Consider the following 22989-nt stretch of genomic DNA (forward strand, 5'->3'; position numbering starts at 1 on the left):
ATAACGTTTTGCATTGTTGCCAAAAAGTTCAATTTTGGTTTCATCTGACCAGAGCACCTTCTTCCACATGTTTGGTGTGTCTTGTGCAATATACGACTGATTGTTGTCCTATGGACAGAGTCTCCCACCTCAGCTGTAGATCTCTGCAGTTCATCCAGAGTGATCATGGGCCTCTTGGCTGCATCTCTGATCAGTCTTCTCCTTGTATGAGCTGAAAGTTTAGAGGGGCGGCCAGGTCTTGGTAGATTTGCAGTGGTCTGATACTCCTTCCATTTCAATATTATAGCTTGCACAGTGCTCCTTGGGATGTTTAAAGCTTGGGAAATCTTTTTGTATCCAATTCCGGCTTTAAACTTCTTCACAACAGTATCTCGGACCTGCCTGGTGTGTTCCTTGTTCTTCATGATGCTCTCTGCGCTTTTAACGGACCTCTGAGACTATCACAGTGCAGGTGCATTTATACGGAGACTTGATTACACACAGGTGGATTGTATTTATCATCATTAGTCATTTAGGTCAACATTGGATCATTCAGAGATCCTCACTGAACTTCTGGAGAGAGTTTGCTGCACTGAAAGTAAAGGGGCTGAATAATTTTGCACGCCCGGTTTTTCAGTTTTTGAAATGTTAAAAAAGTTTGAAATATCCAATAAATGTCGTTCCACTTCATGATTGTGTCCCACTTGTTGTTGATTCTTCACAAAAAAAATACAGTTTTATATCTTTATGTTTGAAGCCTGAAATGTGGCAAAAGGTCGCAAAGTTCAAGGGGGCCGAATACTTTCGCAAGGCACTGTACTTCTGTGTATTGATTTTAAGAAAGGCATTGATGTTTATGGTTAGGTACAGTGGGGGGGGGGAGTATTTAGTCAGCCACCAATTGTGCAAGTTCTCCCACTTAAAAAGATGAGAGAGGCCTGTAATTTTCATCATAGGTACACTTCAACTATGACAGACAAAATGAGAAAAAAAATCACATTGTAGGATTTTTTATGAATTTATTTGCAAATTATGGTGGAAAATAAGTATTTGGTCAATAACAAAAGTTTATCTCAATACTTTGTTATATACCCTTTGTTGGCAATGACAGAGGTCAAACGTTTTCTGTAAGTCTTCACAAGGTTTTCACACACTGTTGCTGGTATTTTGGCCCATTCCTCCATGCCAACCAATGGTTTTCACAGCATTTCTCTGTTATTTTGAGATTAGCTAAAGCTGCAGTATGAGGGGAGAGATGGTCTACAATGCTGTTCATATCAATATTTTATATTTTGATGTTTCTGAAGTGATATTTTGCTTATACAGAAACCCAGTCTAAAACCCCAAACAGCAAGCAATGCAGATGTAGAAGCACTGTGGCTAGGAAAAATTCCTTAGAAAGGCAGGAACCTAGTGAAAAACCTAGAAAGGAACCAGGCTCTGAGGGGTGGCCAGTCCTTTTCTGACTGTGCCAAGTGGAGATTATAAGAGTACATGGCCATTAAGACAGATCAAACATAGATTACCAGCACCTCAGGAGTAAATGTCAGTTGGCTTTTCATAGCTGAGCATTCAAAGGCCGAGACAGCAGATGCAGTAGAGGGGGAGAGAGAGGGATGAAAACAGCCGGTCCGGGACAAGGTAGCATGTTCGGTGAACAGGTCAGTGTGTATAACTAACAGGTCATGGTGTATAACTAACTAGCTAGCAACTAACTAGTTCAATTTCTCTCACGATTTATAAAGGATGATGATGCTGAATGAACATGGTAGCCTCGCCGCGAGCTCCTAGAAAACTTTGCAGGTTTCTACTTTTTCTAGTGTGTTCTCTCATTTTCTTGCCCTGTTTGTTTAATGCATTACTTATACACCCAGGTAGAACTATTGGAATATGAATTGCTTGGTACTCACCATCCACCCGATCTTCCCGAATTCCCAGAGACAGCGGAAACAATGTTCTAGCCTGGTCAGTGAGGCCTGGGAGTCCTACCGGATAGAAGAAAACAAAGACACTGATGGAGAGGCAGACGTGGAGGGGTCTTAGTGCGATTGAGACGCCGGGCGACCCGTCCTCCATTACATTGTATACTACTCATTAGTGAATTAGCTTGACAAACTCAGAACGAGGATCTCCTTCCAGACGGACATCAGATTCTGCAACATACTTTTTCAGTTTTTCTGAGACTTGGCTTTCCTCCGACATTCAAATGGATTATATTCAACCAGCGAGTTTTACAGTTCATCGAGCATATAGGAAGTGGGCTCTCTCTGGCAAGAACAAAGGCGGTGGTGTCTGCTTCATGACCAGTAACGAGTTTTGCGATTGGCGCAATGTACAGGAACTTCAAAGGTTCTGCTCTCCAGACTTCGAATAGTTGGTCATCAAATGTCGCTCTTTTTATCTTCCCGAGAGAGTTCTCGGGGATTATCACCATGGCTGTGCACATCCTGCCCCAAGCAGACACCAATCACCATTGCACTGGATACTACCCTCACGCACCTGGACAAAAGGAATGCATACTTTGAGGATGCTTTTTGACGGGCCGTCCCCAGGTGTTGAAGGTAGGCAGCAACACCTCCTGCAGACTGGTCCTTAACACAGGGGCCCTACAAGGGTGCGTCCTCAGTCCCCTCCTGTACTCCTTGTATACCCAGAGATGCATGGCCTTACACAGTTCCAACTCAATTATACATTTCACTGACAACACGAGAGCAGTATGCCTGATTACCGACAATGACGAGGAGGTCTGCACTCTGACGGCGTGGTGCCAGGTAAACAACCTCTCCCTCAACGTCAGCCAAACAAACGAGCTGATTGTGGACTTCAGGAGGAACCAGGCTGGGCATGCCCCCATCCTCGTCAACAGAGCTACCGTGGAGACGGTCAAAAACGTCCCTGTGAAACTGCACTACGCCACTGGATGGAGTCCATTTGTGACTGACTGCCTGTCATCTTTTTGGTGATCAGAGTGAAAGCTTGGATCTCAATGGGAATGTCACACTGACGTAATTCCTCCATTCTCGCTATACCCTCCCATTCTCCTCCCTCTACATGCTCCACTGTCCTTCTTCCATTATCCCCTACTGCCTACACTCCTCCATCCTCTCTGTCTTCTCTACATTCTCACCACTTCTTCCTTCCCATCTCCTCTGCACACCAGGTGCTGAGTGCCCTCCTAGGTAATTAGCCAGATTGGGGATTCGGGGCTGGGTTATGAATATGAATGTGAGGCTCTTTACAATATAAAGGCCCTGAGAGCTGCGTGTCTGTGTTTTTCTGAAGCGATGAGGATCAACACATGTCCTTGCAGAAGTGTCAGCGGGCTAAACCGGTGTGGTGCGTCATAGCACTCACTCACCCTGATGCTCATCTGGTGTTAGGAGGGACAAAAACACTGGTGGCGTCCTGCCCTTAACAACGTCATTCTCTGATAAATAACGATTAACATGCAGTCCACACTCCTACTAAAAGGTATTTGCAGAAACAAGCCTGAAACCTTGAACCAAGATTACTGACATCCAGTAGAAGCCATAGGTATTGCATACTGGGAGCTAGATTGAATTATTTCCCTATACGTTCCAATGGTACCAATTATATGCATATCCTGGCTTCAGAGCCTGAGCAACAGGCAGTTTACTTTGGGCACGTCAGTCAGGCGGAAATGGAGTAAAATAGACCCTGTCCTCTTAGAGACCCTCTGTGTCCCAGGCGCATGCCTTAACATCTTCGCTGTTATTCGGCCCCCCGTCTCTCTTCTCTCTAATGTTCACTGTTAGTCGGCTCCCCGTCTCTCTCCTCGCTAATGTTCACTGTTAGTCGGCCCCCCGTCTCTCTTCTCTCTAATGTTCACTGTTAGTCGGCCCCCGTCTCTCTCCTCTCTAATGTTCACTGTTAGTCGGCCCCCGTCTCTCTTCTCTCTAATGTTCACTTAGTCGGCCCCCGTCTCTCTCCTCGCTAATGTTCACTGTTAGTCGGCCCCCCGTCTCTCTTCTCTCTAATGTAAACTGTTAGTCGGCCCCCGTCTCTCTCCTCGCTAATGTTCACTGTTAGTCGGCCCCCGTCTCTCTTCTATCTAATGTTCACTGTTAGTCGGCCCCCGTCTCTCTCCTCTCTAATGTAAACTGTTAGTCGGCCCCCCGTCTCTCTTCTCTCTAATGTAAACTGTTAGTCGGCCCCCCGTCTCTCTCCTCTCTAATGTTCACTGTTCGTCGGCCCCCCGTCTCTCTCCTCTCTAATGTTCCCTGTTAGTCGGCCCCCGTCTCTCTTCTCTCTAATGTTCCCTGTTAGTCGGCCCCCGTCTCTCTTCTCTCTAATGTTCACTGTTAGTCGCCCCCCGTCTCTCTCCTCTCTAATGTTCACTGTTAGTCGGCCCCCGTCTCTCTCCTCTCTAATGTTCACTGTTAGTCGGCCCCCGTCTCTCTCCTCGCTAATGTTCACTGTTAGTCGGCCCCCGTCTCTCTCCTCTCTAATGTTCACTGTTAGTCGGCCCCCGTCTCTCTCCTCTCTAATGTTCACTGTTAGTCGGCCCCCGTCTCTCTCCTCTCTAATGTTCACTGTTAGTCGGCCCCCGTCTCTCTTCTCTCTAATGTTCACTGTTAGTCGGCCCCCGTCTCTCTCCTCTCTAATGTAAACTGTTAGTCGGCCCCCCGTCTCTCTTCTCTCTAATGTAAACTGTTAGTCGGCCCCCGTCTCTCTCCTCTCTAATGTTCACTGTACGCACAGTGTGCTCTGGAGATGAGTGCAAATGGATTATGTTTATTAAATATGCACGTAGTGGCAGATTTTTCTCTATTTTCTTTTTGCTGCTAACAAATGTCTTTGCTGTGCTGCGTTGCTCATTCCATTGAGAAGTGGAGTTTGTGAAAGGGTCTTAAAACATGCCACAGATGAAATATTTACAGAGGGGGCTTTTCAAGCATTTGCTCTTGCACGCATGACTAGCATGATGTTCACCGGAATACGTCGACCTCACGTTACTGTAAACAGACCGCTGTTCTATATGATTTGCAGCAGCTTCACTTTTTGGGTATATATTACTACTCTATTAAGTTATTTCCAGAAGGTTTTGCTTTCGGAGTCAAACTGACACTATTTTGATCTGCTGAGCCCTGGATAGTCATCATTATCTTGTGTTCATTTAATTTAATGGAAATTGTGTGTGTGTGTGTGTGTGTGTGTGTGTGTGTGTCCGTCCACAGACAGGAGTGTAAGAAGCTGCGTGAGGAGCTAAGGGAGGATCATGAGGATGACAAGAGGGCAGCCCTCATCCAGCTGGCCCAGAACAAGGAGCAGGAGCTGGGCAGTGCCCGCGAGAGCTGGCAGAGGAAGGTGGAGGACCTACTGGAGCAGGTAAGAGACAGTCCACCCTTACCCTGCTGCACCACACCACACATACACACTGGGCTGGGCTCCTGGTTAAACTGGACAGTAAGAGGACTCTATCATTTCTACATCTGTCCACTATTATCATCAGTGCTCAGGTTTGGCTGAGATTTCTATAGGGATTTAATATACCTTAAGGTCAATAACATCGTAAATGTTCACCACTTAACCCATCATATCATGAAACATCCATTTGGAAGTGTATGTCATATTAAATCATATAATATTAAATCATCCACTTCCTTAATGTCCATGAATAGGCGAGTGGAGAGTGCTCAGGGCCTTGCCCTATGCAGGTAGCCATCACAATGAAAGACTGCTGAGGAACCTGTTCTGTTACCGTAGCTGTAACTCCCACTGCAGTTATAGCCTTCACTGTCACTTACACAAAAGAGGAGAGACTGTAGTGTATGAAGACACAACATGGTGAGTTTGAGGTTGTCATTTTAACCCCCTCTATCTATCTATTCAAATGATTGCATTTGAAATCTTCCCAAACTAATTGCATTAATATTCTACTTTACCCTCTTTATTTCCCCCTCAATGTACTGTATTTACAAACAAATACCAGTATATTTAACTGGTGTGAGTGGCTTGCATGATGCTGATGTGTGTACGCGCTCTGACTTGCACTAAAGATGCTGGTTTCACTTCAGAGCGTCCATTTTCCTTTTGTTACAGTGTGCTGTACGCAGGTCAGGGTTTATTGTGGGCAACACTTGCAGTGTTGTGTTTTTTTCAGGATGGATAGAGTATTTTACCTGGGCTATATACCTATATATACCTATATACCTGGGCTATTTACCTGGGCTATATTTCGGTTTGAAATCTCTGTTCTTTCTGAATGTACCGAAGTGTGTTTGGCTTCTCTCTTCACTCCTTGTCTCGAAACAGAGAGAGTTGTTGTAGAACCACTGTGACTGGTTGCTACAGCAGTGAAGCAACGCCATCCAGTTCACAGGCAACACGCATGAAACACTCATGACCTGAGTCTGCCCTCTTCTGAGCATGTATATTCTGTATATGCTCTGGAACTGATTCCTGGTGCACTTCCCACTGGACTGTTTTCATCTTCCTGACCCTGTGAAAGGTGTGTATTTCTGTTATTTTCATGAGACAGAATTACAGCCTCTCTGACTGGCATGTGATTTTACTGTACCTCCTGCTCGGCTCTCTCTGCTGTGCCATAATAACTACAGTGCCTTCAGAAAGTATTCACACTCTGTTACTTTTTCCATACTGTGTTGTGTTACAGCCTGAATTTTAATCAATTTAAAATGGATTAAATGTGTATATTTTTCCCCCCACTGGCCTACACACAATACCCCATAATGTCAAAGTGGATTTAAAAAAAAAAAATGTTTTTACAAATTAATAAAAAATCTAAACCTGAAGTGTCTTGCGTCAATAAGTATTTATCCCCTTTGTTATGGCAAGCCTAACTATGTTTCGGAGTAAAAATGTGCTTAACAAGTCTCACTCTGTGTGCAATAATAGTGTTTAACATGATTTTGAATGAGTACCTCATCTCCGTATCACGCACATACAATTATCTATAAGTTCCCTCAGTCGAGCAGTGAATTTCGAACACAGATTCAACCTCAAAGACCAGAGAGGTTTTCCAATGCCTCGCAAAGAAGGGCACCTATTGTTAAATGGGTAAAAAAATAATTTTAAAAAAGCAGACATTGAATGCTATCAAGCTATTAATTACACTTTGGATTCTGTATCAATACACCATGTCACTACAAAGATACAGGCGTCCTTCCTACCTCAGTTGTCGGGGAGAAAGGAAACCGCTCAGGGATTTCACCATGAGGCCAATAGTGACTTTAAAACAGTTACAGAGATTATAGGAGAAAACTGAGGGTGGATCAGCAACATTGTAGTTTGTTACTCCACAATACTAACCTTATTGACAGAGTGAAAAGAAGGAAGCCTGTACAGAATAAAAATAATCCAAAACATGCAACCTGTTTGCAATAAGGCACTAAAGTAAAACTGCCAAAAATGAGTCAAAGAAATTAACTTTATTTCCTGAATTCAAAGCTTATGTTTTGGGCAAATCCAACAGAACACATCATTTGATTACCACTGATTATTTTTCAAGCATGGTGGTGGCTGCATCATGTTATGGGTATGCTTGTCATCAGCAAGGATTAGGGAGGTTTTTTTAAATTATAAAAATAAACGGAATAGAGCTAAGCACAGGCAAAATCGTATAGGATAACCTGGGTTCACTCTTGGCATTCCAGGTGAAGCTGGTTGAGAGAATGCCAAGAGTGTGCAAAGCTGTCATCAAGTCTCTGGCTTGATGCTGTTTGCGCTCAGGTCCCAATGGAAGGCATAAAGTAACCTCTTATCCCTCTTCACAAGGAGTTGTGATTTTATCAGGGATGACGAGGGGTGCCATTTAGATAGCAGTCAAACATTTTGCCCAGCAGGAGATGACTTTGATAATGACTCTGGGCACACCAGTGAGTGAGCATTACAGCCTTACAGGCGCTGTATGTCACCTCTTGTTCACTCCAAGGCAGTGTGGGTATTGATTCTATGGGAGGTGTGAATGTCTTCTGTCAATGACCCGACTGACTTTGCACTGTCAACAGCAACCCACGGCTTGATCGCCACTAAAACCCACTAGTCCTTCTCTGACATGAACCCACAGACACGTCCACTGACTCCACTTAGATCACTGCAGCCTGTCTGCCACATGCCCACCGTATCACTGTGTCCTCTGCTGCCCAGAGGCAAACTAATACACTCTCTGCATTATAACAGTTTGTCTTTGATCTGCCTCTGGCTTGATAATGTACTATGCACTTCGTACGGTTTGTAGTCCAAATGTTTCATTATGCAGATGCTGGAAATCAATGCATGTGGGGAGAAGGAGGGCATTCAGACAGAGATTCCATTCTCAAAGGCTTTGCTCCAGAGTCAGGGTGACTTATGGAGGTGTCACCACCGTGGTTCTCTTCTTCCCATAAACTCCTCTCTTGCTCTGGGCCCAGTCAGTCTCATTATTCACAGTAATAATACTAAGTACTAATGAAGCCATGGCTGATTCATGTGGGATGACTGAGCTGTCATGTTGATCACACGTACAATATAGTACTGATTGGACGTCACCGAAGGTTGCAAAGCAGCCAAAGTTGCTCCAGGCCTACCATTTTGAAAGAATGATTTTGAGGGCGTAATGGAAAATGTCATTTTGTTGCACCCTCTAACAAAAATGTAATGTTGTCTTGCTTCAGGTCATAACTGCCGGTAAAAATTGATATCTGTTTTTGTTGTTAACAAAGTAGGCATATGTTAATGAAGTATACAGACAAACAGCTATCTGTAAGAGAGATACTAATAACACACAGACAATCTGATCTAAACTCTGTTCTTCTCTATTTCCTCTCTTTCTCTCTCTCCCATCACTTTATCTCTCTCTCGTCCTTCTCTCTCTCGCTCTCTCTCCCTTTACTTCCCTCCCTCTCATCAGATCTCGTTGCTGAAGCAGAGTCTGGAGATGCAACTGTCTCAGTCGCAGAGCTCCCTGCAGCAGCTCCAGGCCCAGTTCAGCCAGGAGCGGGAGCACTTGAGCCAGCAGCTCCAGGAGCTGCAGCTGGAACACCAGCGCAGGGAGCACAGCCTACAGGAAGCCCACTGCTGCGCCATGCAGGACCTGGAGGAGACCCGCCAGCACGACCTCAAGGTGAGGCCCCTACCGGTCTGTCTACAAAGTCTCCGGTCATAGTAAATGTCCTGACCATCAGACCAACCCGATCACCACTAAGCCCAACCCCTTCTGTCTACTGGGGGGTCTAGCCATGACATTCCCTCTGTCCCTGTGACATCACTGCCTCTTATCTGTATCATTTGTACTTTATGCCCATTGACATGCACATTGCGACTCTGCTCTACAGGGTGCCCAACCCTCTTCCCTTTTACATATGAACTCTTTCAGCTTACAAGTGGTTAGAATCACTGCCAGTGTGAAAGCTCCCATCTGGTGACTTTAGAGCACTAGATTAGATATGAGGCATTATGGGCCAGTGATGTGTCAGTAAGACTGGATATCAGTCAGGTACACAGAATGAGGAGAGACAGTGAAGATTTACTGGTGACGTGGCCAAATTAAGTTTTACAACAGTGAGTCCATCAACATTACTAGAGACGTGAAGGGGTTGACTCCTGAGCGGATCAGTGATTTGGACCTGACCCTGATTGCTGTCTGGGACACACACTATTTTTCAATTCTTCACCCTTCAAAACGAAAAGGCTACATCAGCATAGTATTTGATGGAATTACGATGCAACACATCTAATATTGTCCCAGGGTGTTAAATATGAGTAATGTGGTGCAGTAATGTAATATTATGGGAATGTTTTGGGAATCTGGCGTGGCATCTGTGTAATAGTAATTCAGATGGTGATGAGTTTGTTGTCAGCACAGCCGGGGGAAATACACTTGGGTCCATAAGCCAGTAACTTCATGCTCAGAGCCAACTCTTCTAAAATCAGCCCCTCTGCTCATAGAGCTCTTTATAGGACATGAGAGTCATGTAGCAAGATGGAGCTATATCGATCAGCACGGGTCATGAATGTACTTCTATGGGTTCATGCTTGAAAGGCAGATTGTCAGTCAGGCTCATGCATGGGTTAACTGTGTAGGTCTTTGTCAGGAAGACAATTGTCTCTGTTAATTTATTCACTGGTGTTTACTAAGTAAAGGCATCTGGGTGCAGGGTTCACTGTGGCACAATCTCAGCTGGAGCAAGCTGCATTTCCTCCTCGCAAAACAATTAATACTGGATAGCCAAAGAGCGGGTACCATTTTGTGGCAGAACAGATATGCCCAGTTCTCCGTCTTTACATATAAGACTTACTGACTGTACCCTAAAACACTGACATTTCAGTACTGATCTGGGCATTTCATAATCAAGGTTGAAGTATGAATCAGAACTTATTTATCAATCCAGAAAATACCCAGTACGTGAAAATGGACTTCTGAAAAATATAACGACATTCACATTTTCAAACACTGAATCTTTTCTTTCCAAAGAAAAGGGAACAAATGGGTTTTTCTGCACTCAACACTCCATTATACAGTCAAGGCCGTTTTGAAATGCATTTAACCTTACTCAGAGGCTTCGTTTGAGATTCTAAAACCCTCGGTTGAAGTTTATGTTAAAGGGGTCATGCAGGCGTTATGCAAAGCTGACACATTGTCCCTGAGCATTCTGTCTCACCTCTCCAGCCACAGATTGGATTAGAAGTATAAGACCTATGAGTCATCGGAGATTGAATGGGCCGAAGAGTCTTTCCTGTCTGCTAATGAAAGAACATAGCTCACAAACCTCCCCTAGGAACACATTTATCTCAATAGCTGTTCTCTCTTTAAAAAGATGCTAGGTTGACTCGATGTTGTTTCTTATAACCTTTTGCGGGGATAAATGTATTTGGGTTTAGTTTGTTCTAGACATGTTTTATGAGGAGAAAGTCATTTGGAGTGTAGTAAAGCAAACAGAACTGTCTTGTTTGAGGCATTAGGGACAAATTCAGTTTCTCCTTGCCTGCAGGAGGAACACACATCCCCTGATCGTATCTATTTGCATCACAAACTCTGTTATTGTTATACAATAACTAATAAAATGCTAATTTTAACATCCAATCTAGATCTATACTTTTTCACAGTAATACATTTCCTGTAAATCCCTTAGTTCTACGTATGAACACACAATACGGTGTCTCTTGGGATTCTCGCAAACAATCGTTTTTTCGCCGTTCAATCTTATTTTTAATTTGTGCACAGGCTGCAGACAGTATCAACTGCATGAATGAGACTGCACACAGACCTAACAGACCCAGGGCTTTGGACCTGAGAGAAAATATATAGATAATTTACTAGCCTTGTACCATACCATTGTCAACCAATACATGAACAAACACACTTAGGAATTAGCTAAAACACAAACACGACCCAAGGACCACCAGCCTAACAATTAACATCTAGATACTACACTACATAGACTCTGACAAATAGGCATTCAAATAAGCCTTGTTACTGAGATACCAACATAGCCATTCCCTCTAACTCCCATGTTTCTACAGTACATGGTTTGATATGGAACTTTGTTTGTGTGCGATGGGAGACTTTAGCTTGTTATCTATTCTAAAAGGGCTGCTGTCGCTACGGGGTTCTTCCCCCACTGAGGTTAGGAACATTGCTTTCTACTGAACTCTCCCAGCAGTAGCCTATTAGAGGCCTTGCTGCCTAGCCACAGAATGTCCCCCCTGACGGCCATTAGAATGATACTGACATGACCTAACCTTTTACTTCTCCACAAGGACACTGTGCCGACACACACACACACAGTGATGTGGCTCAACCACTAACTGTTGGATACAATATTCAACAAACATAATTGCTAAGAACATCATGCCTCAGCTGATTTATTCTTGTTTACTTTGTAAGGCCTACCTATTTGATTTAATATTATACAAGTCATATGTTGATTGAAAGGCCCTGTTATCTTTCTGTTTCCATCTAAATCGTGTTTTATCCCTATGAATCTGGTGTTGTGGCCCCTGTCTCTCTCTCTCTGTCTCTCTGTCTCTCTCTTCTCTCTCTCTACTCTCTTTCTTTGTCTCTTTCTTTGTCTACCCCCTCCCTTCCTCTCTCCCTCCCATGATTGGTGATTGTAGTGTGATATGAAAGGTGTATTCATGAGGTTTGACAAGTACCAGGTGTCTAGTGTTACTTTATGGAGCTGTGACCTTATCCTTGCCATGTTAACGGCTCTGTGTCTACTTAATTGAGTTTAAAGTGGCGTATTGTGTGCTGTTTTGCTTGCTGTTGCTGGAAAACCTTCCAAAAGCCCCAACAAGCTGCTGATGATATGCTTCAGTGCTAATTAATTGTTATATAATTCCATAGTGATCAGGAATAATGTTTAGAACACGTCTTTTGGCTCCATGGTGCTATGCCACTGCCTGAGTACCTTTCAGCCTTTTTGTTACTGAACTACACTTAGTCCAACAGCAACATACAGGTTGAGTTGAACTGATGCTGTTGCAAGATTCTCCCAAACTGATCTTTCTCTTTACCATCTGAACTCTTCATATATGTTTCAGACTTTCCCTTCTAGCGATGAAAATAATGTTGTTTTTTTTTCATTAACCAGTGCCGTCAACAAGATGAAAACCGGTATCCGTGTCAAAACATTATATACAATGATTTGTATGTCATTAGTTTGTCCTTGTCCTAACCTGTGTGTGTCCCTCCTGACCTCTGAACTCGCGTGTGTGTGTGTGTGTAGAAGCTGGAGCATCGTCTGCGGCAGCAGCACCACATAGAGCTCCAGTCTGTGAGAGAGGCTCACAGACACAGCATTGAGACGCTCAAACAGCAGTCAGAGCAGGAGCTGCAGACTCTACGCTTCGAGCTGGAGGACGAGGGCAAGGCCATGCTGGGTAAGAGCCATGCTGGGTTAGGGTCTGATGGGGGAATGGTTCTCCGGGTCTCACACTGGGTTAAGGGCCCAGTCAGGGAGGGGGCCACATCGGGTTGAAGCCTAACAACGAAGGCCATGTTGGGTAAGGACCTTGAGAGAGAGAAAGGCCATATGTAGTGATAGAGGACCATTCCAGGTAAATACTAGACTTGGTTGTAGCCTTTAGAAAAAGCCATTGGAAGCTAGTCTTGCTAAACACAGCCTGACACTCCTCCCTTTAGGAATCAAGGCAACGCTGGATATTCCATCACATAGTTTATTAGAAGCAGGAGATGTACTGTGTGATAAATGTCTTTTAATTAGCTAGAGGCGAGCTCCCTAAGGACCCTGTCAGTCTCTCTATCTCTTTGGTTCCTAGCCTCTCTGCGCTCTGAGCTGAACCACCTCCATGCCTCGGCCATAGAACATCTACGGCAGACCCACCAACAGGAGACGGCTGCAGCTAAACTGGAGCTGGAGAACGCCCTGGAGAACAGCCGGACACAGGTCAGAGTCACCGGGACTTACTGGCATTCCACATATCACTTAGTTAACAGAGATAATGGAAACAATATGGATGGGCCAGAATTAGTTTGTACTACAGTATGATTGGATATTGACCATGAACAACAGCATTGTAAAAAAATATGTTGGTATTGTAATCGCCTTTAACAGCAGGCAATTTTGTATAGTGGCTTAACGATGAGGTTAGACATTAGCTCAATGAATGAGGATAGATAATGATATTAAAAAAGGGAGAAATAGTTTAAAAAATCTAGATAATCCTTCTGTGCCTTTTATTGTGCAGACTGAAATGCTTTTCCAAAAATGGCCATAGAAGAGAAATATCTCCCTTGGCAACAGCCCTTTTTTCTCTTCTCCACTCTGGCTTCTGTTGCTTGTATATTCACACATCTGAATAGCTGTGTGGCTTGTTGGAAACAGCTTGAGCAAGAGTAAGCAGTGGGTTGGAACCTGGGGTTCTGTCCTCCTAGAGAGAGAACAAGTGACGGACTCCCTCCCACACACAGACAGACAAACACACACACTCCACAGAGAAAGAGTATTTTAAAATGCTCAATACATCCTCCATTTGCTCCCGATTCCTCGACTTTCTGCAACATATCTGGGTGCTTTATAACACTAACACATGCGCTATTCACAGAAACAAAGATCTTAACTATTGCCTATTGTACATAACCAATAGCTTTGCCACACCCAGATTACAGTATGTGCAGTTTAAAAGATGGAAGGCTGATGTGTCTGTTAGAGAGCAGTAGGTTTACCTCCCATAATACCAGCACTCTGAGCCGGTCCAACTCCTGTCAACGGGCTCTTCATCTCAGGCATAAATCACTCTAATTAAGTCTAATGCCCTGGGTCCTCTCTCATCGCCATGGCAGAGCCAGATGTTCAGGACCAGGCACACAGCTGTTTCTGAGGGGACCTACTCCTACGCTAGTCAGCCTACAGCAAGGTCACAAGGCAAATACAAGTTCTACCTGCCAAATAAAAGAAGATACGAGCCAGTGTACCTACTGCAGTGCGAGCAGGTTCACTTTCCACAGTGTCACATAAATCCTCTTAGCCTCTTACAGCAGACAGGCCCCTATCACAACAGAAGCAGGCTACTGTGTCAGTTATGACAGGGTTTTATTTTTGTTTTTGTTTGTCTGACGATGAGGAAAATGGCCGCGGCAGCAAAGCAGAAATGTGTCCCAGTAAGCAATTTCAATGTGTGATCCATCTCCTGTTGTAATTCGAGGATACCTGGGGAAAAAAACAGGGAATATATTGAGGTCTTTTGAGGTGGGATTCTAGCGCTTGTTTGAATTTTATTTGTCACATGCGCCGAATACAACAGCTATTCATATGCCTTAACCTACGATGCAGATTTAAGAAACATTCCTAATAAACAGGAAATAATAATAACAAATAATTAAAGAGCAACAATAAAATAACAATAGTGAGGCTATATACAGGGGGTACCAGTACAGAGTCAATGTGTGGGGGCACCGGTTAGTTGAGGTAATTGAGGTAATATGTACATGTAGGTAGAGTTATTAAAGTGACTATGCATAGATAATAACAGAGAGTAGCAGCAGTGTAATGGGGGGGGGGGCAATGCAAATAGTCTGGGTAGCCATTTGATTAGATATTCAGGAGTCTTATGGCTTGGGGGTAGAAGCTGTTAAGAAGCCTTTTGGAGCTAGACTTGGTGCTCCAGTACCGCTTGCCTTGCGGTAGCGGAGAGAACTGTCTATGACTAGGGTGGCTGGAGTCTTTGACCATTTTTAGGGCCTTCCTCTGACACCGCCTGGTATAGAGGTCCTGGATGGCAGAATGCTTGGCCCCAGTGATGTACTGGGCCGTATGCACTACCCTGTGTTGCCTTGCGGTCGGAGGCCGAGCAGTTACCATACCTGGCGGTGATGCAACCAGTCAGGATGCTCTCGATGGTGCAACTGTATAAACTTTTGAAGATCTGAGACCCATTCCAAATCTTTTCAGTCTCCTGAGGGGGAATAGGTTTTGTCGTGCCCGCTTCACGACTGTCTTGGTGTGCTTGGACCATGTTAGTTTCTTGGTGATATGGACACCAAGGAACTTGAAGCTCTCAACCTGCTCCATTGCAGCCCCGTCGATGAGAATGGGGGCGTGCTCGGTCCTCAATTTCCTGTAGTCGAAAATGATCTCCTTTTTCTTGATCACGCTGAAGGAGAGGTTGTTGTCCTGGCACCACACGGCCAGGTCTCTGACCTTCTCCCTATAGGCTGTCTCGTCGTTGTCGGTGATAAGGCCGTTGTGTCATCGGCAAACTTAATAATGGTGTTGGAGTCGTGGCTGGCCAAGCAGTGATGGGTGAACAAGGAATATAGGAGGGGACTGAGCACGCACCCCTCTGGGGGCCCCGTATTGAGGATCAGCGTGGCGGATGTGTTGTTACCTACCCTTACCACCTGGTGGGGTGGCCCGTCCAGGATCCAGTTGCAGGGGGAGGTGTTTAGTCCCAGGGTCCTTAGTTTAGTGATGAGCTTTGAGGGCACTATGGTGTTGAACATTGAGCTTTAGTCAATGAATAGCATTCTCACATAGGTGTTCCTTTTGTCCAGGTGTGAAAGGGCAGTGTGGAGTACAATAGAGATTGCATCATCTGTGGATCTGTTGGGGCAGTATGGAAATTGGATCTAGGGTTTCTGGGATGATGATGTGAGCCATGACCAGACTTTCAAAGCAGTTCATGGCTACAGACGTGAGTGCTACGGGTCAGTAGACATTTAGGCAGGTTACCTTAATGTTATTGGGCACAGAGACTATGGTGGTCTGCTTGAAACATGTTTCTATTACAGACTCAGACAGGAAGAGGTTGAATATGTCAGTGAAGACACTTGTCATTTGATCAGCGCATGCTCGGAGTACACGCCCTGGTAATCCGTCTGGCCATGTGGTCTTGTGAATGTTGACCTGTTTAAAGGACTTACTCACATTGGCTGCGGGGAGCATGATCACACAGTCGTCTGGAACAGCTGATGCTCTCATGTACGTTTCAGTGTTATTTGCCTCGAAGTGAGCATAGAACTAATTTAGCTCGTCTGGTAAGCTCGTGTCACTGGGCAGCTCGCGGCTGTGGTTCCTTTTGCAGTCTGTAATAGTTTGCAAGCACTGCAACATCCGACGAGCGTCGGAGCTGGTGTAGTACGATTCAATCTTAGTCCTGTATTGATGCTTTGCCTGTTTGATGATTCGTCGGAGGGCATATTGGATTTCTTATAATCTTCCGGGTAAGAATGCCGCTCCTTGACAGCGGCAGTTCTACCCTTTAGCTCAGTGTGTATGTTGCCTGTAATCCATGGCCTCTGGTTGGGATATGTGCATACAGTCACTGTGGGGACGGTGTCATTGATGCACTTATTGATGAAGCCAGTGACTGATGTGGTGTACTCCTCAATTTTTATTTTTTATTTATTTCAACTTTATTTAACCAGGTAGGTAAGTTGAGAACAAGTCCTCATTTACAATTGCGACCTGGCCAAGATAAAGCAAAGCAGTTTGACACATACAACGACACAGAGTTACACATGGAGTAAAACAAACATACAGTCACTAATACAGTATAAACTAGTCTATATACGATGTGAGCAAATGAGGTGAGATAAGGGAGGTAAAGGCAAAAAAGGCCATGGTGGCAAAGTAAATACAAAATATCAAGTAAAACACTGGAATGATAGATTTTCAGTGGAAGAATGTGCAAAGTAGAAATAAAAATAATGGGGTACAAAGGAGCAAAATAAATAAATAAATACAGTAGGGAAAGAGGTAGTTGTTTGGGCTAAATTTATAGGTGGGCTATGTACAGGTGCAGTAATCTATGAGCTGCTCTGACAGTTGGTGCTTAAAGCTAGTGAGGGAGATAAGTGTTTCCAGTTTCAGAGATTTTTGTAGTTCGTTCCAGTCATTGGCAGCAGAGAACTTGAAGGAGAGGCGGCCAAAGAAAGAATTGGTTTTGGGGGTGACCAGAGAGATATACCTGCTGGAGCGCATGCTACAGGTGGGTGATGCTATGGTGACCAGCGAGCTGAGATAAGGGGGGACTTTACCTAGCAGGGTCTTGTAGATGACATGGAGCCAGTGGGTTTGGCGACGAGTATGAAGCGAGGGCCAGCCAACGAGAGTGTACAGGTCGCAATGGTGGGTAGTATATGGGGCTTTGGTGACAAAACGGATTGCACTGTGATAGACTGCATCCAATTGGTTGAGTAGGGTATTGGAGGCTATTTTGTAAATGACATCGCCGAAGTCGAGGATTGGTAGGATGGTCAGTTTTACAAGGGTATGTTTTGCAGCATGAGTGAAGGATGCTTTGTTGCGAAATAGGAAGCCAATTCTAGATTTAACTTTGGATTGGAGATGTTTGATGTGGGTCTGGAAGGAGAGTTTACAGTCTAACCAGACACCTAGGTATTTGTAGTTGTCCACGTATTCTAAGTCAGAGCCGTCCAGAGTAGTGATGTTGGACAGGCGGGCAGGTGCAGGCAGCGATCGGATGAAGAGCATGCATTTAGTTTGACTTTTATTTAAGAGCAATTGGAGGCCACGGAAGGAGAGTTGTATGGCATTGAAGCTTGCCTGGAGGGTTGTTAACAGTGTCCAAAGAAGGGACAGAAGTATACAGAATGGTGTCGTCTGCAGCAAGAGCGACATCATTGATGTATACAGAGAAGAGAGTCGGTCCAAGAATTGAACCCTGTGGCACCCCCATAGAGACTGCCAGAGGTCCGGACAGCAGACCCTCCGATTTGACACACTGAACTCTATCAGAGAAGTAGTTGGTGAACCAGTCGAGGCAATCATTTGAGAAACCAAGGCTGTCGAGTCTGCCGATGAGGATGTGGTGATTGACAGAGTCGAAAGCCTTGGCCAGATCAATGAATACGGCTGCACAGTAATGTTTCTTATCGATGGCGGTTAAGATATCGTTTAGGACCTTGAGCGTGGCTGAGGTGCACCCATGACCAGCTCTGAAACCAGATTGCATAGCAGAGAAGGTATGGTGAGATTCGAAATGGTCGGTAATCTGTTTGTTGACTTGGCTTTTGAAGACCTTAGAAAGGCAGGGTAGGATAGATATAGGTCTGTAGCAGTTTGGGTCAATAGTGTCCCCCCCTTTGAAGAGGGGGATGACCGCAGCTGCTTTCCAGTCTTTGGGAATCTCAGACGACACGAAAGAGAGGTTGAATAGGCTAGTAATAGGGGTGGCAATAATGGCGGCAGATCATTTTAGAAAGAAAGGGTCCAGATTGTCTAGCCCGGCTGATTTGTAGGGGTCCAGATTTTGCAGCTCTTTCAGACCATCAGCTGACTGGATTTGGGAGAAGGAGAAATGGGGAAGGCTTGGGCGAGTTGCTGTGGGGGGTGCAGTGCTGTTGACCGGGGTAGGAGTAGCCAGGTGGAAAGCATGGCCAGCCGTAGAAAAATGCTTATTGAAATGTTTAATTATAGTGGATTTATCAGTGGTGACAGTGTTTCCTATCTTCAGTGCAGTGGGCAGCTGGGAGGAGGTGTTCTTATTCTCCATGGACTTTACAGTGTCCCAGAACTTTTTTGAGTTAGTGTTGCAGGAAGCAAATTTCTGCTTAAAAAAACTAGCCTTGGCTTTTCTAACTGCCTGTGTATAATGGTTTCTAGCTTCCCTGAACAGCTGCATATCACGGGGGCTGTTCGATGCTAATGCAGAACGCCATAGGATGTTTTTCTTCCAATGTCATTGGAAGAATCGTGGAACATATTCAAGTCTGTGCTAGCAAAACAGTCCTGTAGCTTATCTGTTTCATCTGACCACTTTTTTATTGACAGAGTCACTGGTGCTTCCTGCTTTAGTTTTTGCTTGTAAGCAGGAATCAGGAGGATAGAATTATGGCCAAATGGAGGGCGAGGGAGAGCTTTGTACCCGTTTCTATGTGTGGAGTAAAGGTGGTCTAGAGTTTTTTTTTTTTTTCCCTCTGGTTGCTTATTTAACATGCTGGTATAAGTTAGGTAAAACAGATTTAAGTTTCCCTGCATTAAAGTCCCCATTCACTAGGAGCGGCGCCTCTGGATGAGCGTTTTCCTGTTGGCTTATGGCCGTATACAGCTCATTGAGTGCGGTCTTAGTGCCAACATCGGTTTGTGGTGGTAAATAGACAGCTATGAAGAATATAGCTGAATGTAGATAGTGTGGTCTACAGCTTATCATGAGATACTCTACCTCAGGCGAGCAAAACCTTGACCACGTTTCCGAGAGAGAGATATTGATTGATTCATTTGAGGGAGAACACTTAAGTTCACATAGGACACCAGATAGGAAAGACTCACCCTAGCTGCCCGGCACATAGACTATTGCAGTATAGATACTGGAGACTTGACAGGGGGGGTCGGAGGACACTGTGGCCCCATCCAATGATATGCCCGGACAGGGCCTGCCAGGCAAGATATAACCCCACACCACTAGAGGGATATCAACAGACCAACTTACTACCCTCAGACAAAGGCTGAGTTTAGCCCACGAAGATCTCCTCCACCGCGCAAGCCTGAGGGGGGCGCAAAACCGGACAGGAAGATCACGTCAATGACGCACCCATCTTAGGGACTGCATGGGAGAGCGCTAGTAAGCCAGTGACTCAGCCTCCGTAATGTGGTCAGAGGCAGAGAATCCCAGTGGAGAGAGGGGAGCCAGCCAGGCAGAGACAGCAAGGGTGGTTCGTCACTCCAGTGCCTTGCCGTTCACCGTTGCACCCATGGGCCAGACTACACTCAAATCATAGGACCAACTGAAGAGATGAGTCTTCAGTAAAGACTTAAATATCGAGAACAAGTCTGCGTCTCTCACATGGATAGGCAGACCATTCTATCAAAATTGAGCTCTATAGGAGAAAGCCCTGCCTCCAGCTGTTTGCTTAGAAATTCTAGGGACAATAAGGAGGCTTGCGTCTTGTGACCGTAGCGTACGTGTAGGTATGTACGGCAGGACCAAATCAGAGAGATAGGTAGGAGCAAGCCCATGTAATGCTTTGTAGGTTAGCAGTAAAACCTTGAAATCAGATCTAGCCTTAACAGGAAACCAGAGGCTGGCACTGGAGTAATGTGATCACATTTTGGGGTTCTAGTCAAGATTCTAGCAGCTGTATTTAGCACTATTTGAAGTTTATTTAGTGCTTTATCCGGGTAGCTGGAGAGTAGAGCATTGCAGTAATTCATCATCATGCAGTGTTCAATATGGAATAAAATTCCATATTGAACAGGCAAAATAAACTAAATTGAACGTTTGTATATATCAAAAGATGACCGATTTTGGTTTGTAACCCTGAAAATGTCTGCTAAATTAACAAAACAAGGCTTTGCCATTGCACAACCATGCTTCTACAAGCAAGTGCAACTGCTGAGGTTACTGCCTTTTTGAGGATTGTGTTCCACGAGATAACATAACCAGTTGATGTTACGGTTGGCACTTACTTTTTATTGACTGAATATATATATATATATATATATATATTAGGATTTGTTATCTGTAATGGTTATGGTAACTTAGGCATTGTTTCGGACTGTTGGCATAGACCTATCGATAAATGCGCACATATGTTTTTTGAGTGTGGGCCTGTTGTAAAATTAGATTTTTTTTCTCTCTCGATTCGAGTCCTCTAACAGTAGAACAATGTCAAATGCCCATCCCTACCATGGGACGTGTACGACCTGCTTTGTGGTCTGTTCCCATCTCCTATATACTGTAACTGCCATATCCAGTCACCACAGTACACACAATACCTCAGACAACTCACATGGGATAAACAGGCTTCCTGGTGGTTTCTCAACCAAAACAACAACCTTCCCCTAAGACCCCTCGCTCCCTCTGCTTCGACTGTCTGTGTGTTCAGTAGTCAGATATGTCAGGACACACCCCTGTCTCTCTCTCTCTATGTCCCATATGACTGTTTGATTTACTAGCCGCTGAGCCATCCCTCCCTCCCGGTGGGTGGGACTCCTAATCATTTAAATGCATTATGCCTATACTAACCATACATCGACTTATCTTTAATTATACAGATATCCTAATCACAGCAGCCAGTTGTCTCCCAGACTGTACGGCTGTTGTTACCTTTTATGGACATGTGTTGTGTTTTTACCCAGTAAATGGTAAAGCTCTGATCTTTAGAATGAACATGTACCTTCAGCGCTTTAATCAAAGCGCCTTAGCAACACCGAGCATGTTGTTTTCCTTTGAACAGCCCCACTAGCCCAGCAGCCCTGGCAGACAGTAAAGAGATGGGGCCATCTGAAGAGAGGTACAAAGTGTTGCTCATCCTCTTTCTGGGAGACAGAGAATGGTTTCTAAGAAAGAACTCCCTGTGCTGAGCCGTGGAACGTTTGGCGCGGCCGCAGGGCCCGCGTTGAGCGCTGTGTTGCCTTAGCTTTAATTGTGGACCCCTGAGAGATTGACGGTGCTGGCTCGTTTAATGAGATTAGCAGGACTGGTCTGCGGTGTGGATAATTACATTTGCTGGGGATAGTGATCAGCTGTCCCCACAGATGAAAGCTCAGCTTCTGACAGACAAATGGCTCTGAAGAATGTTTATTTTCTATACTCCCCTGGTACATCTTCTCTCTCTCTCTCTGTGTGTGTGTGTGTGTGTGTGTGTGTGTGTGTGTGTGTGTGTGTGTGTGTGTGTGTGTGTACACATGTGTGCTTGCGTGTATGTGTGTGCGAACATGTGTATGTGTGTGCGAACATGTGTATGTGTGTGCGAACATGTGTATGTGTGTGCGAACATGTGTATGTGTGTGTGTGCATGCGAACATGTGTATGTGTGTGTGTGCATGCGAACATGTGTATGTGTGTGTGTGCATGCGAACATGTGTATGTGTGTGCGAACATGTGTGTGTATGTGTGTGCATGCGAACATGTGTATGTGTGTGCGTGCATGCGAACATGTGTGTGTATGTGTGTGCATGCGAACATGTGTATGTGTGTGCGAACATGTGTATGTGTGCGAACATGTGTATGTGTGTGCGTGCATGCGAACATGTGTATGTGTGTGCGTGCATGCGAACATGTGTATGTGTGTGCGTGCATGCGAACATGTGTATGTGTGTGCGTGCATGCGAACATGTGTGTGCGTGCATGCGAACATGTGTGTGCGAACGTGTGTGCGTGTATGTGTGTGCGTGCATGCGAACATGATTATGGAGAGGTCTGTGCCATATTTCCTAATGTTTTTTGTATCTGATGTCTAATCTTCTCACACTGATTCCTCAAAACAATGAGACCCGTCTTAATGAAATCCCACACAGCTCTTTATGCTCAGTGAATCTCCAACAATTGAAGCATTGCTAATGGCTACTCATCCGCAGCGAACCTATTTTTCACAGGGAAGATGGGCCGCGGCCTGTTTGCAAACTGTGATAAATGCCTCTATTTTCCCAGATGAATGGGCAGATGGTAAGGATTGGGGGAGGTGCGCTCCTGTCATCTCTAATATAGGGATCAATAGAACTGCTACAGATTTGGGATATTAATTTGACCTATATTGTCACAGCAAAATAATCCTGCAGCAACAGGATTTGAACATTTTAGTCCATAATGTTGCTTGATCAGTGGTTAGGCTATTAGCTG

At 44.8% G+C, this 22989-nt stretch overlaps 1 protein-coding gene across 6 annotated transcripts in view; it reads left to right on the forward strand.

Annotated features, from left to right (window-relative positions):
- Nucleotides 1-22989, forward strand: part of LOC115107727 (protein FAM184A-like) — a 116273-nt gene that overhangs the window by 73740 nt on the left and 19544 nt on the right. For all 6 annotated transcript variants that reach the window (XM_029631307.2, XM_065008763.1, XM_029631309.2 and 3 more), the window contains 4 exons: nucleotides 5178-5328; nucleotides 8852-9064; nucleotides 12672-12825; nucleotides 13225-13352. In XM_029631307.2, coding sequence (XP_029487167.1) covers nucleotides 5178-5328; nucleotides 8852-9064; nucleotides 12672-12825; nucleotides 13225-13352 — 646 coding nt within the window. The remainder of the gene's footprint in view (nucleotides 1-5177; nucleotides 5329-8851; nucleotides 9065-12671; nucleotides 12826-13224; nucleotides 13353-22989) is intronic.

This window comes from Oncorhynchus nerka, linkage group LG24 (assembly GCF_034236695.1).
Source record: "Oncorhynchus nerka isolate Pitt River linkage group LG24, Oner_Uvic_2.0, whole genome shotgun sequence".
In the NCBI taxonomy this organism is placed as follows: Eukaryota; Metazoa; Chordata; class Actinopteri; order Salmoniformes; family Salmonidae; genus Oncorhynchus; species Oncorhynchus nerka.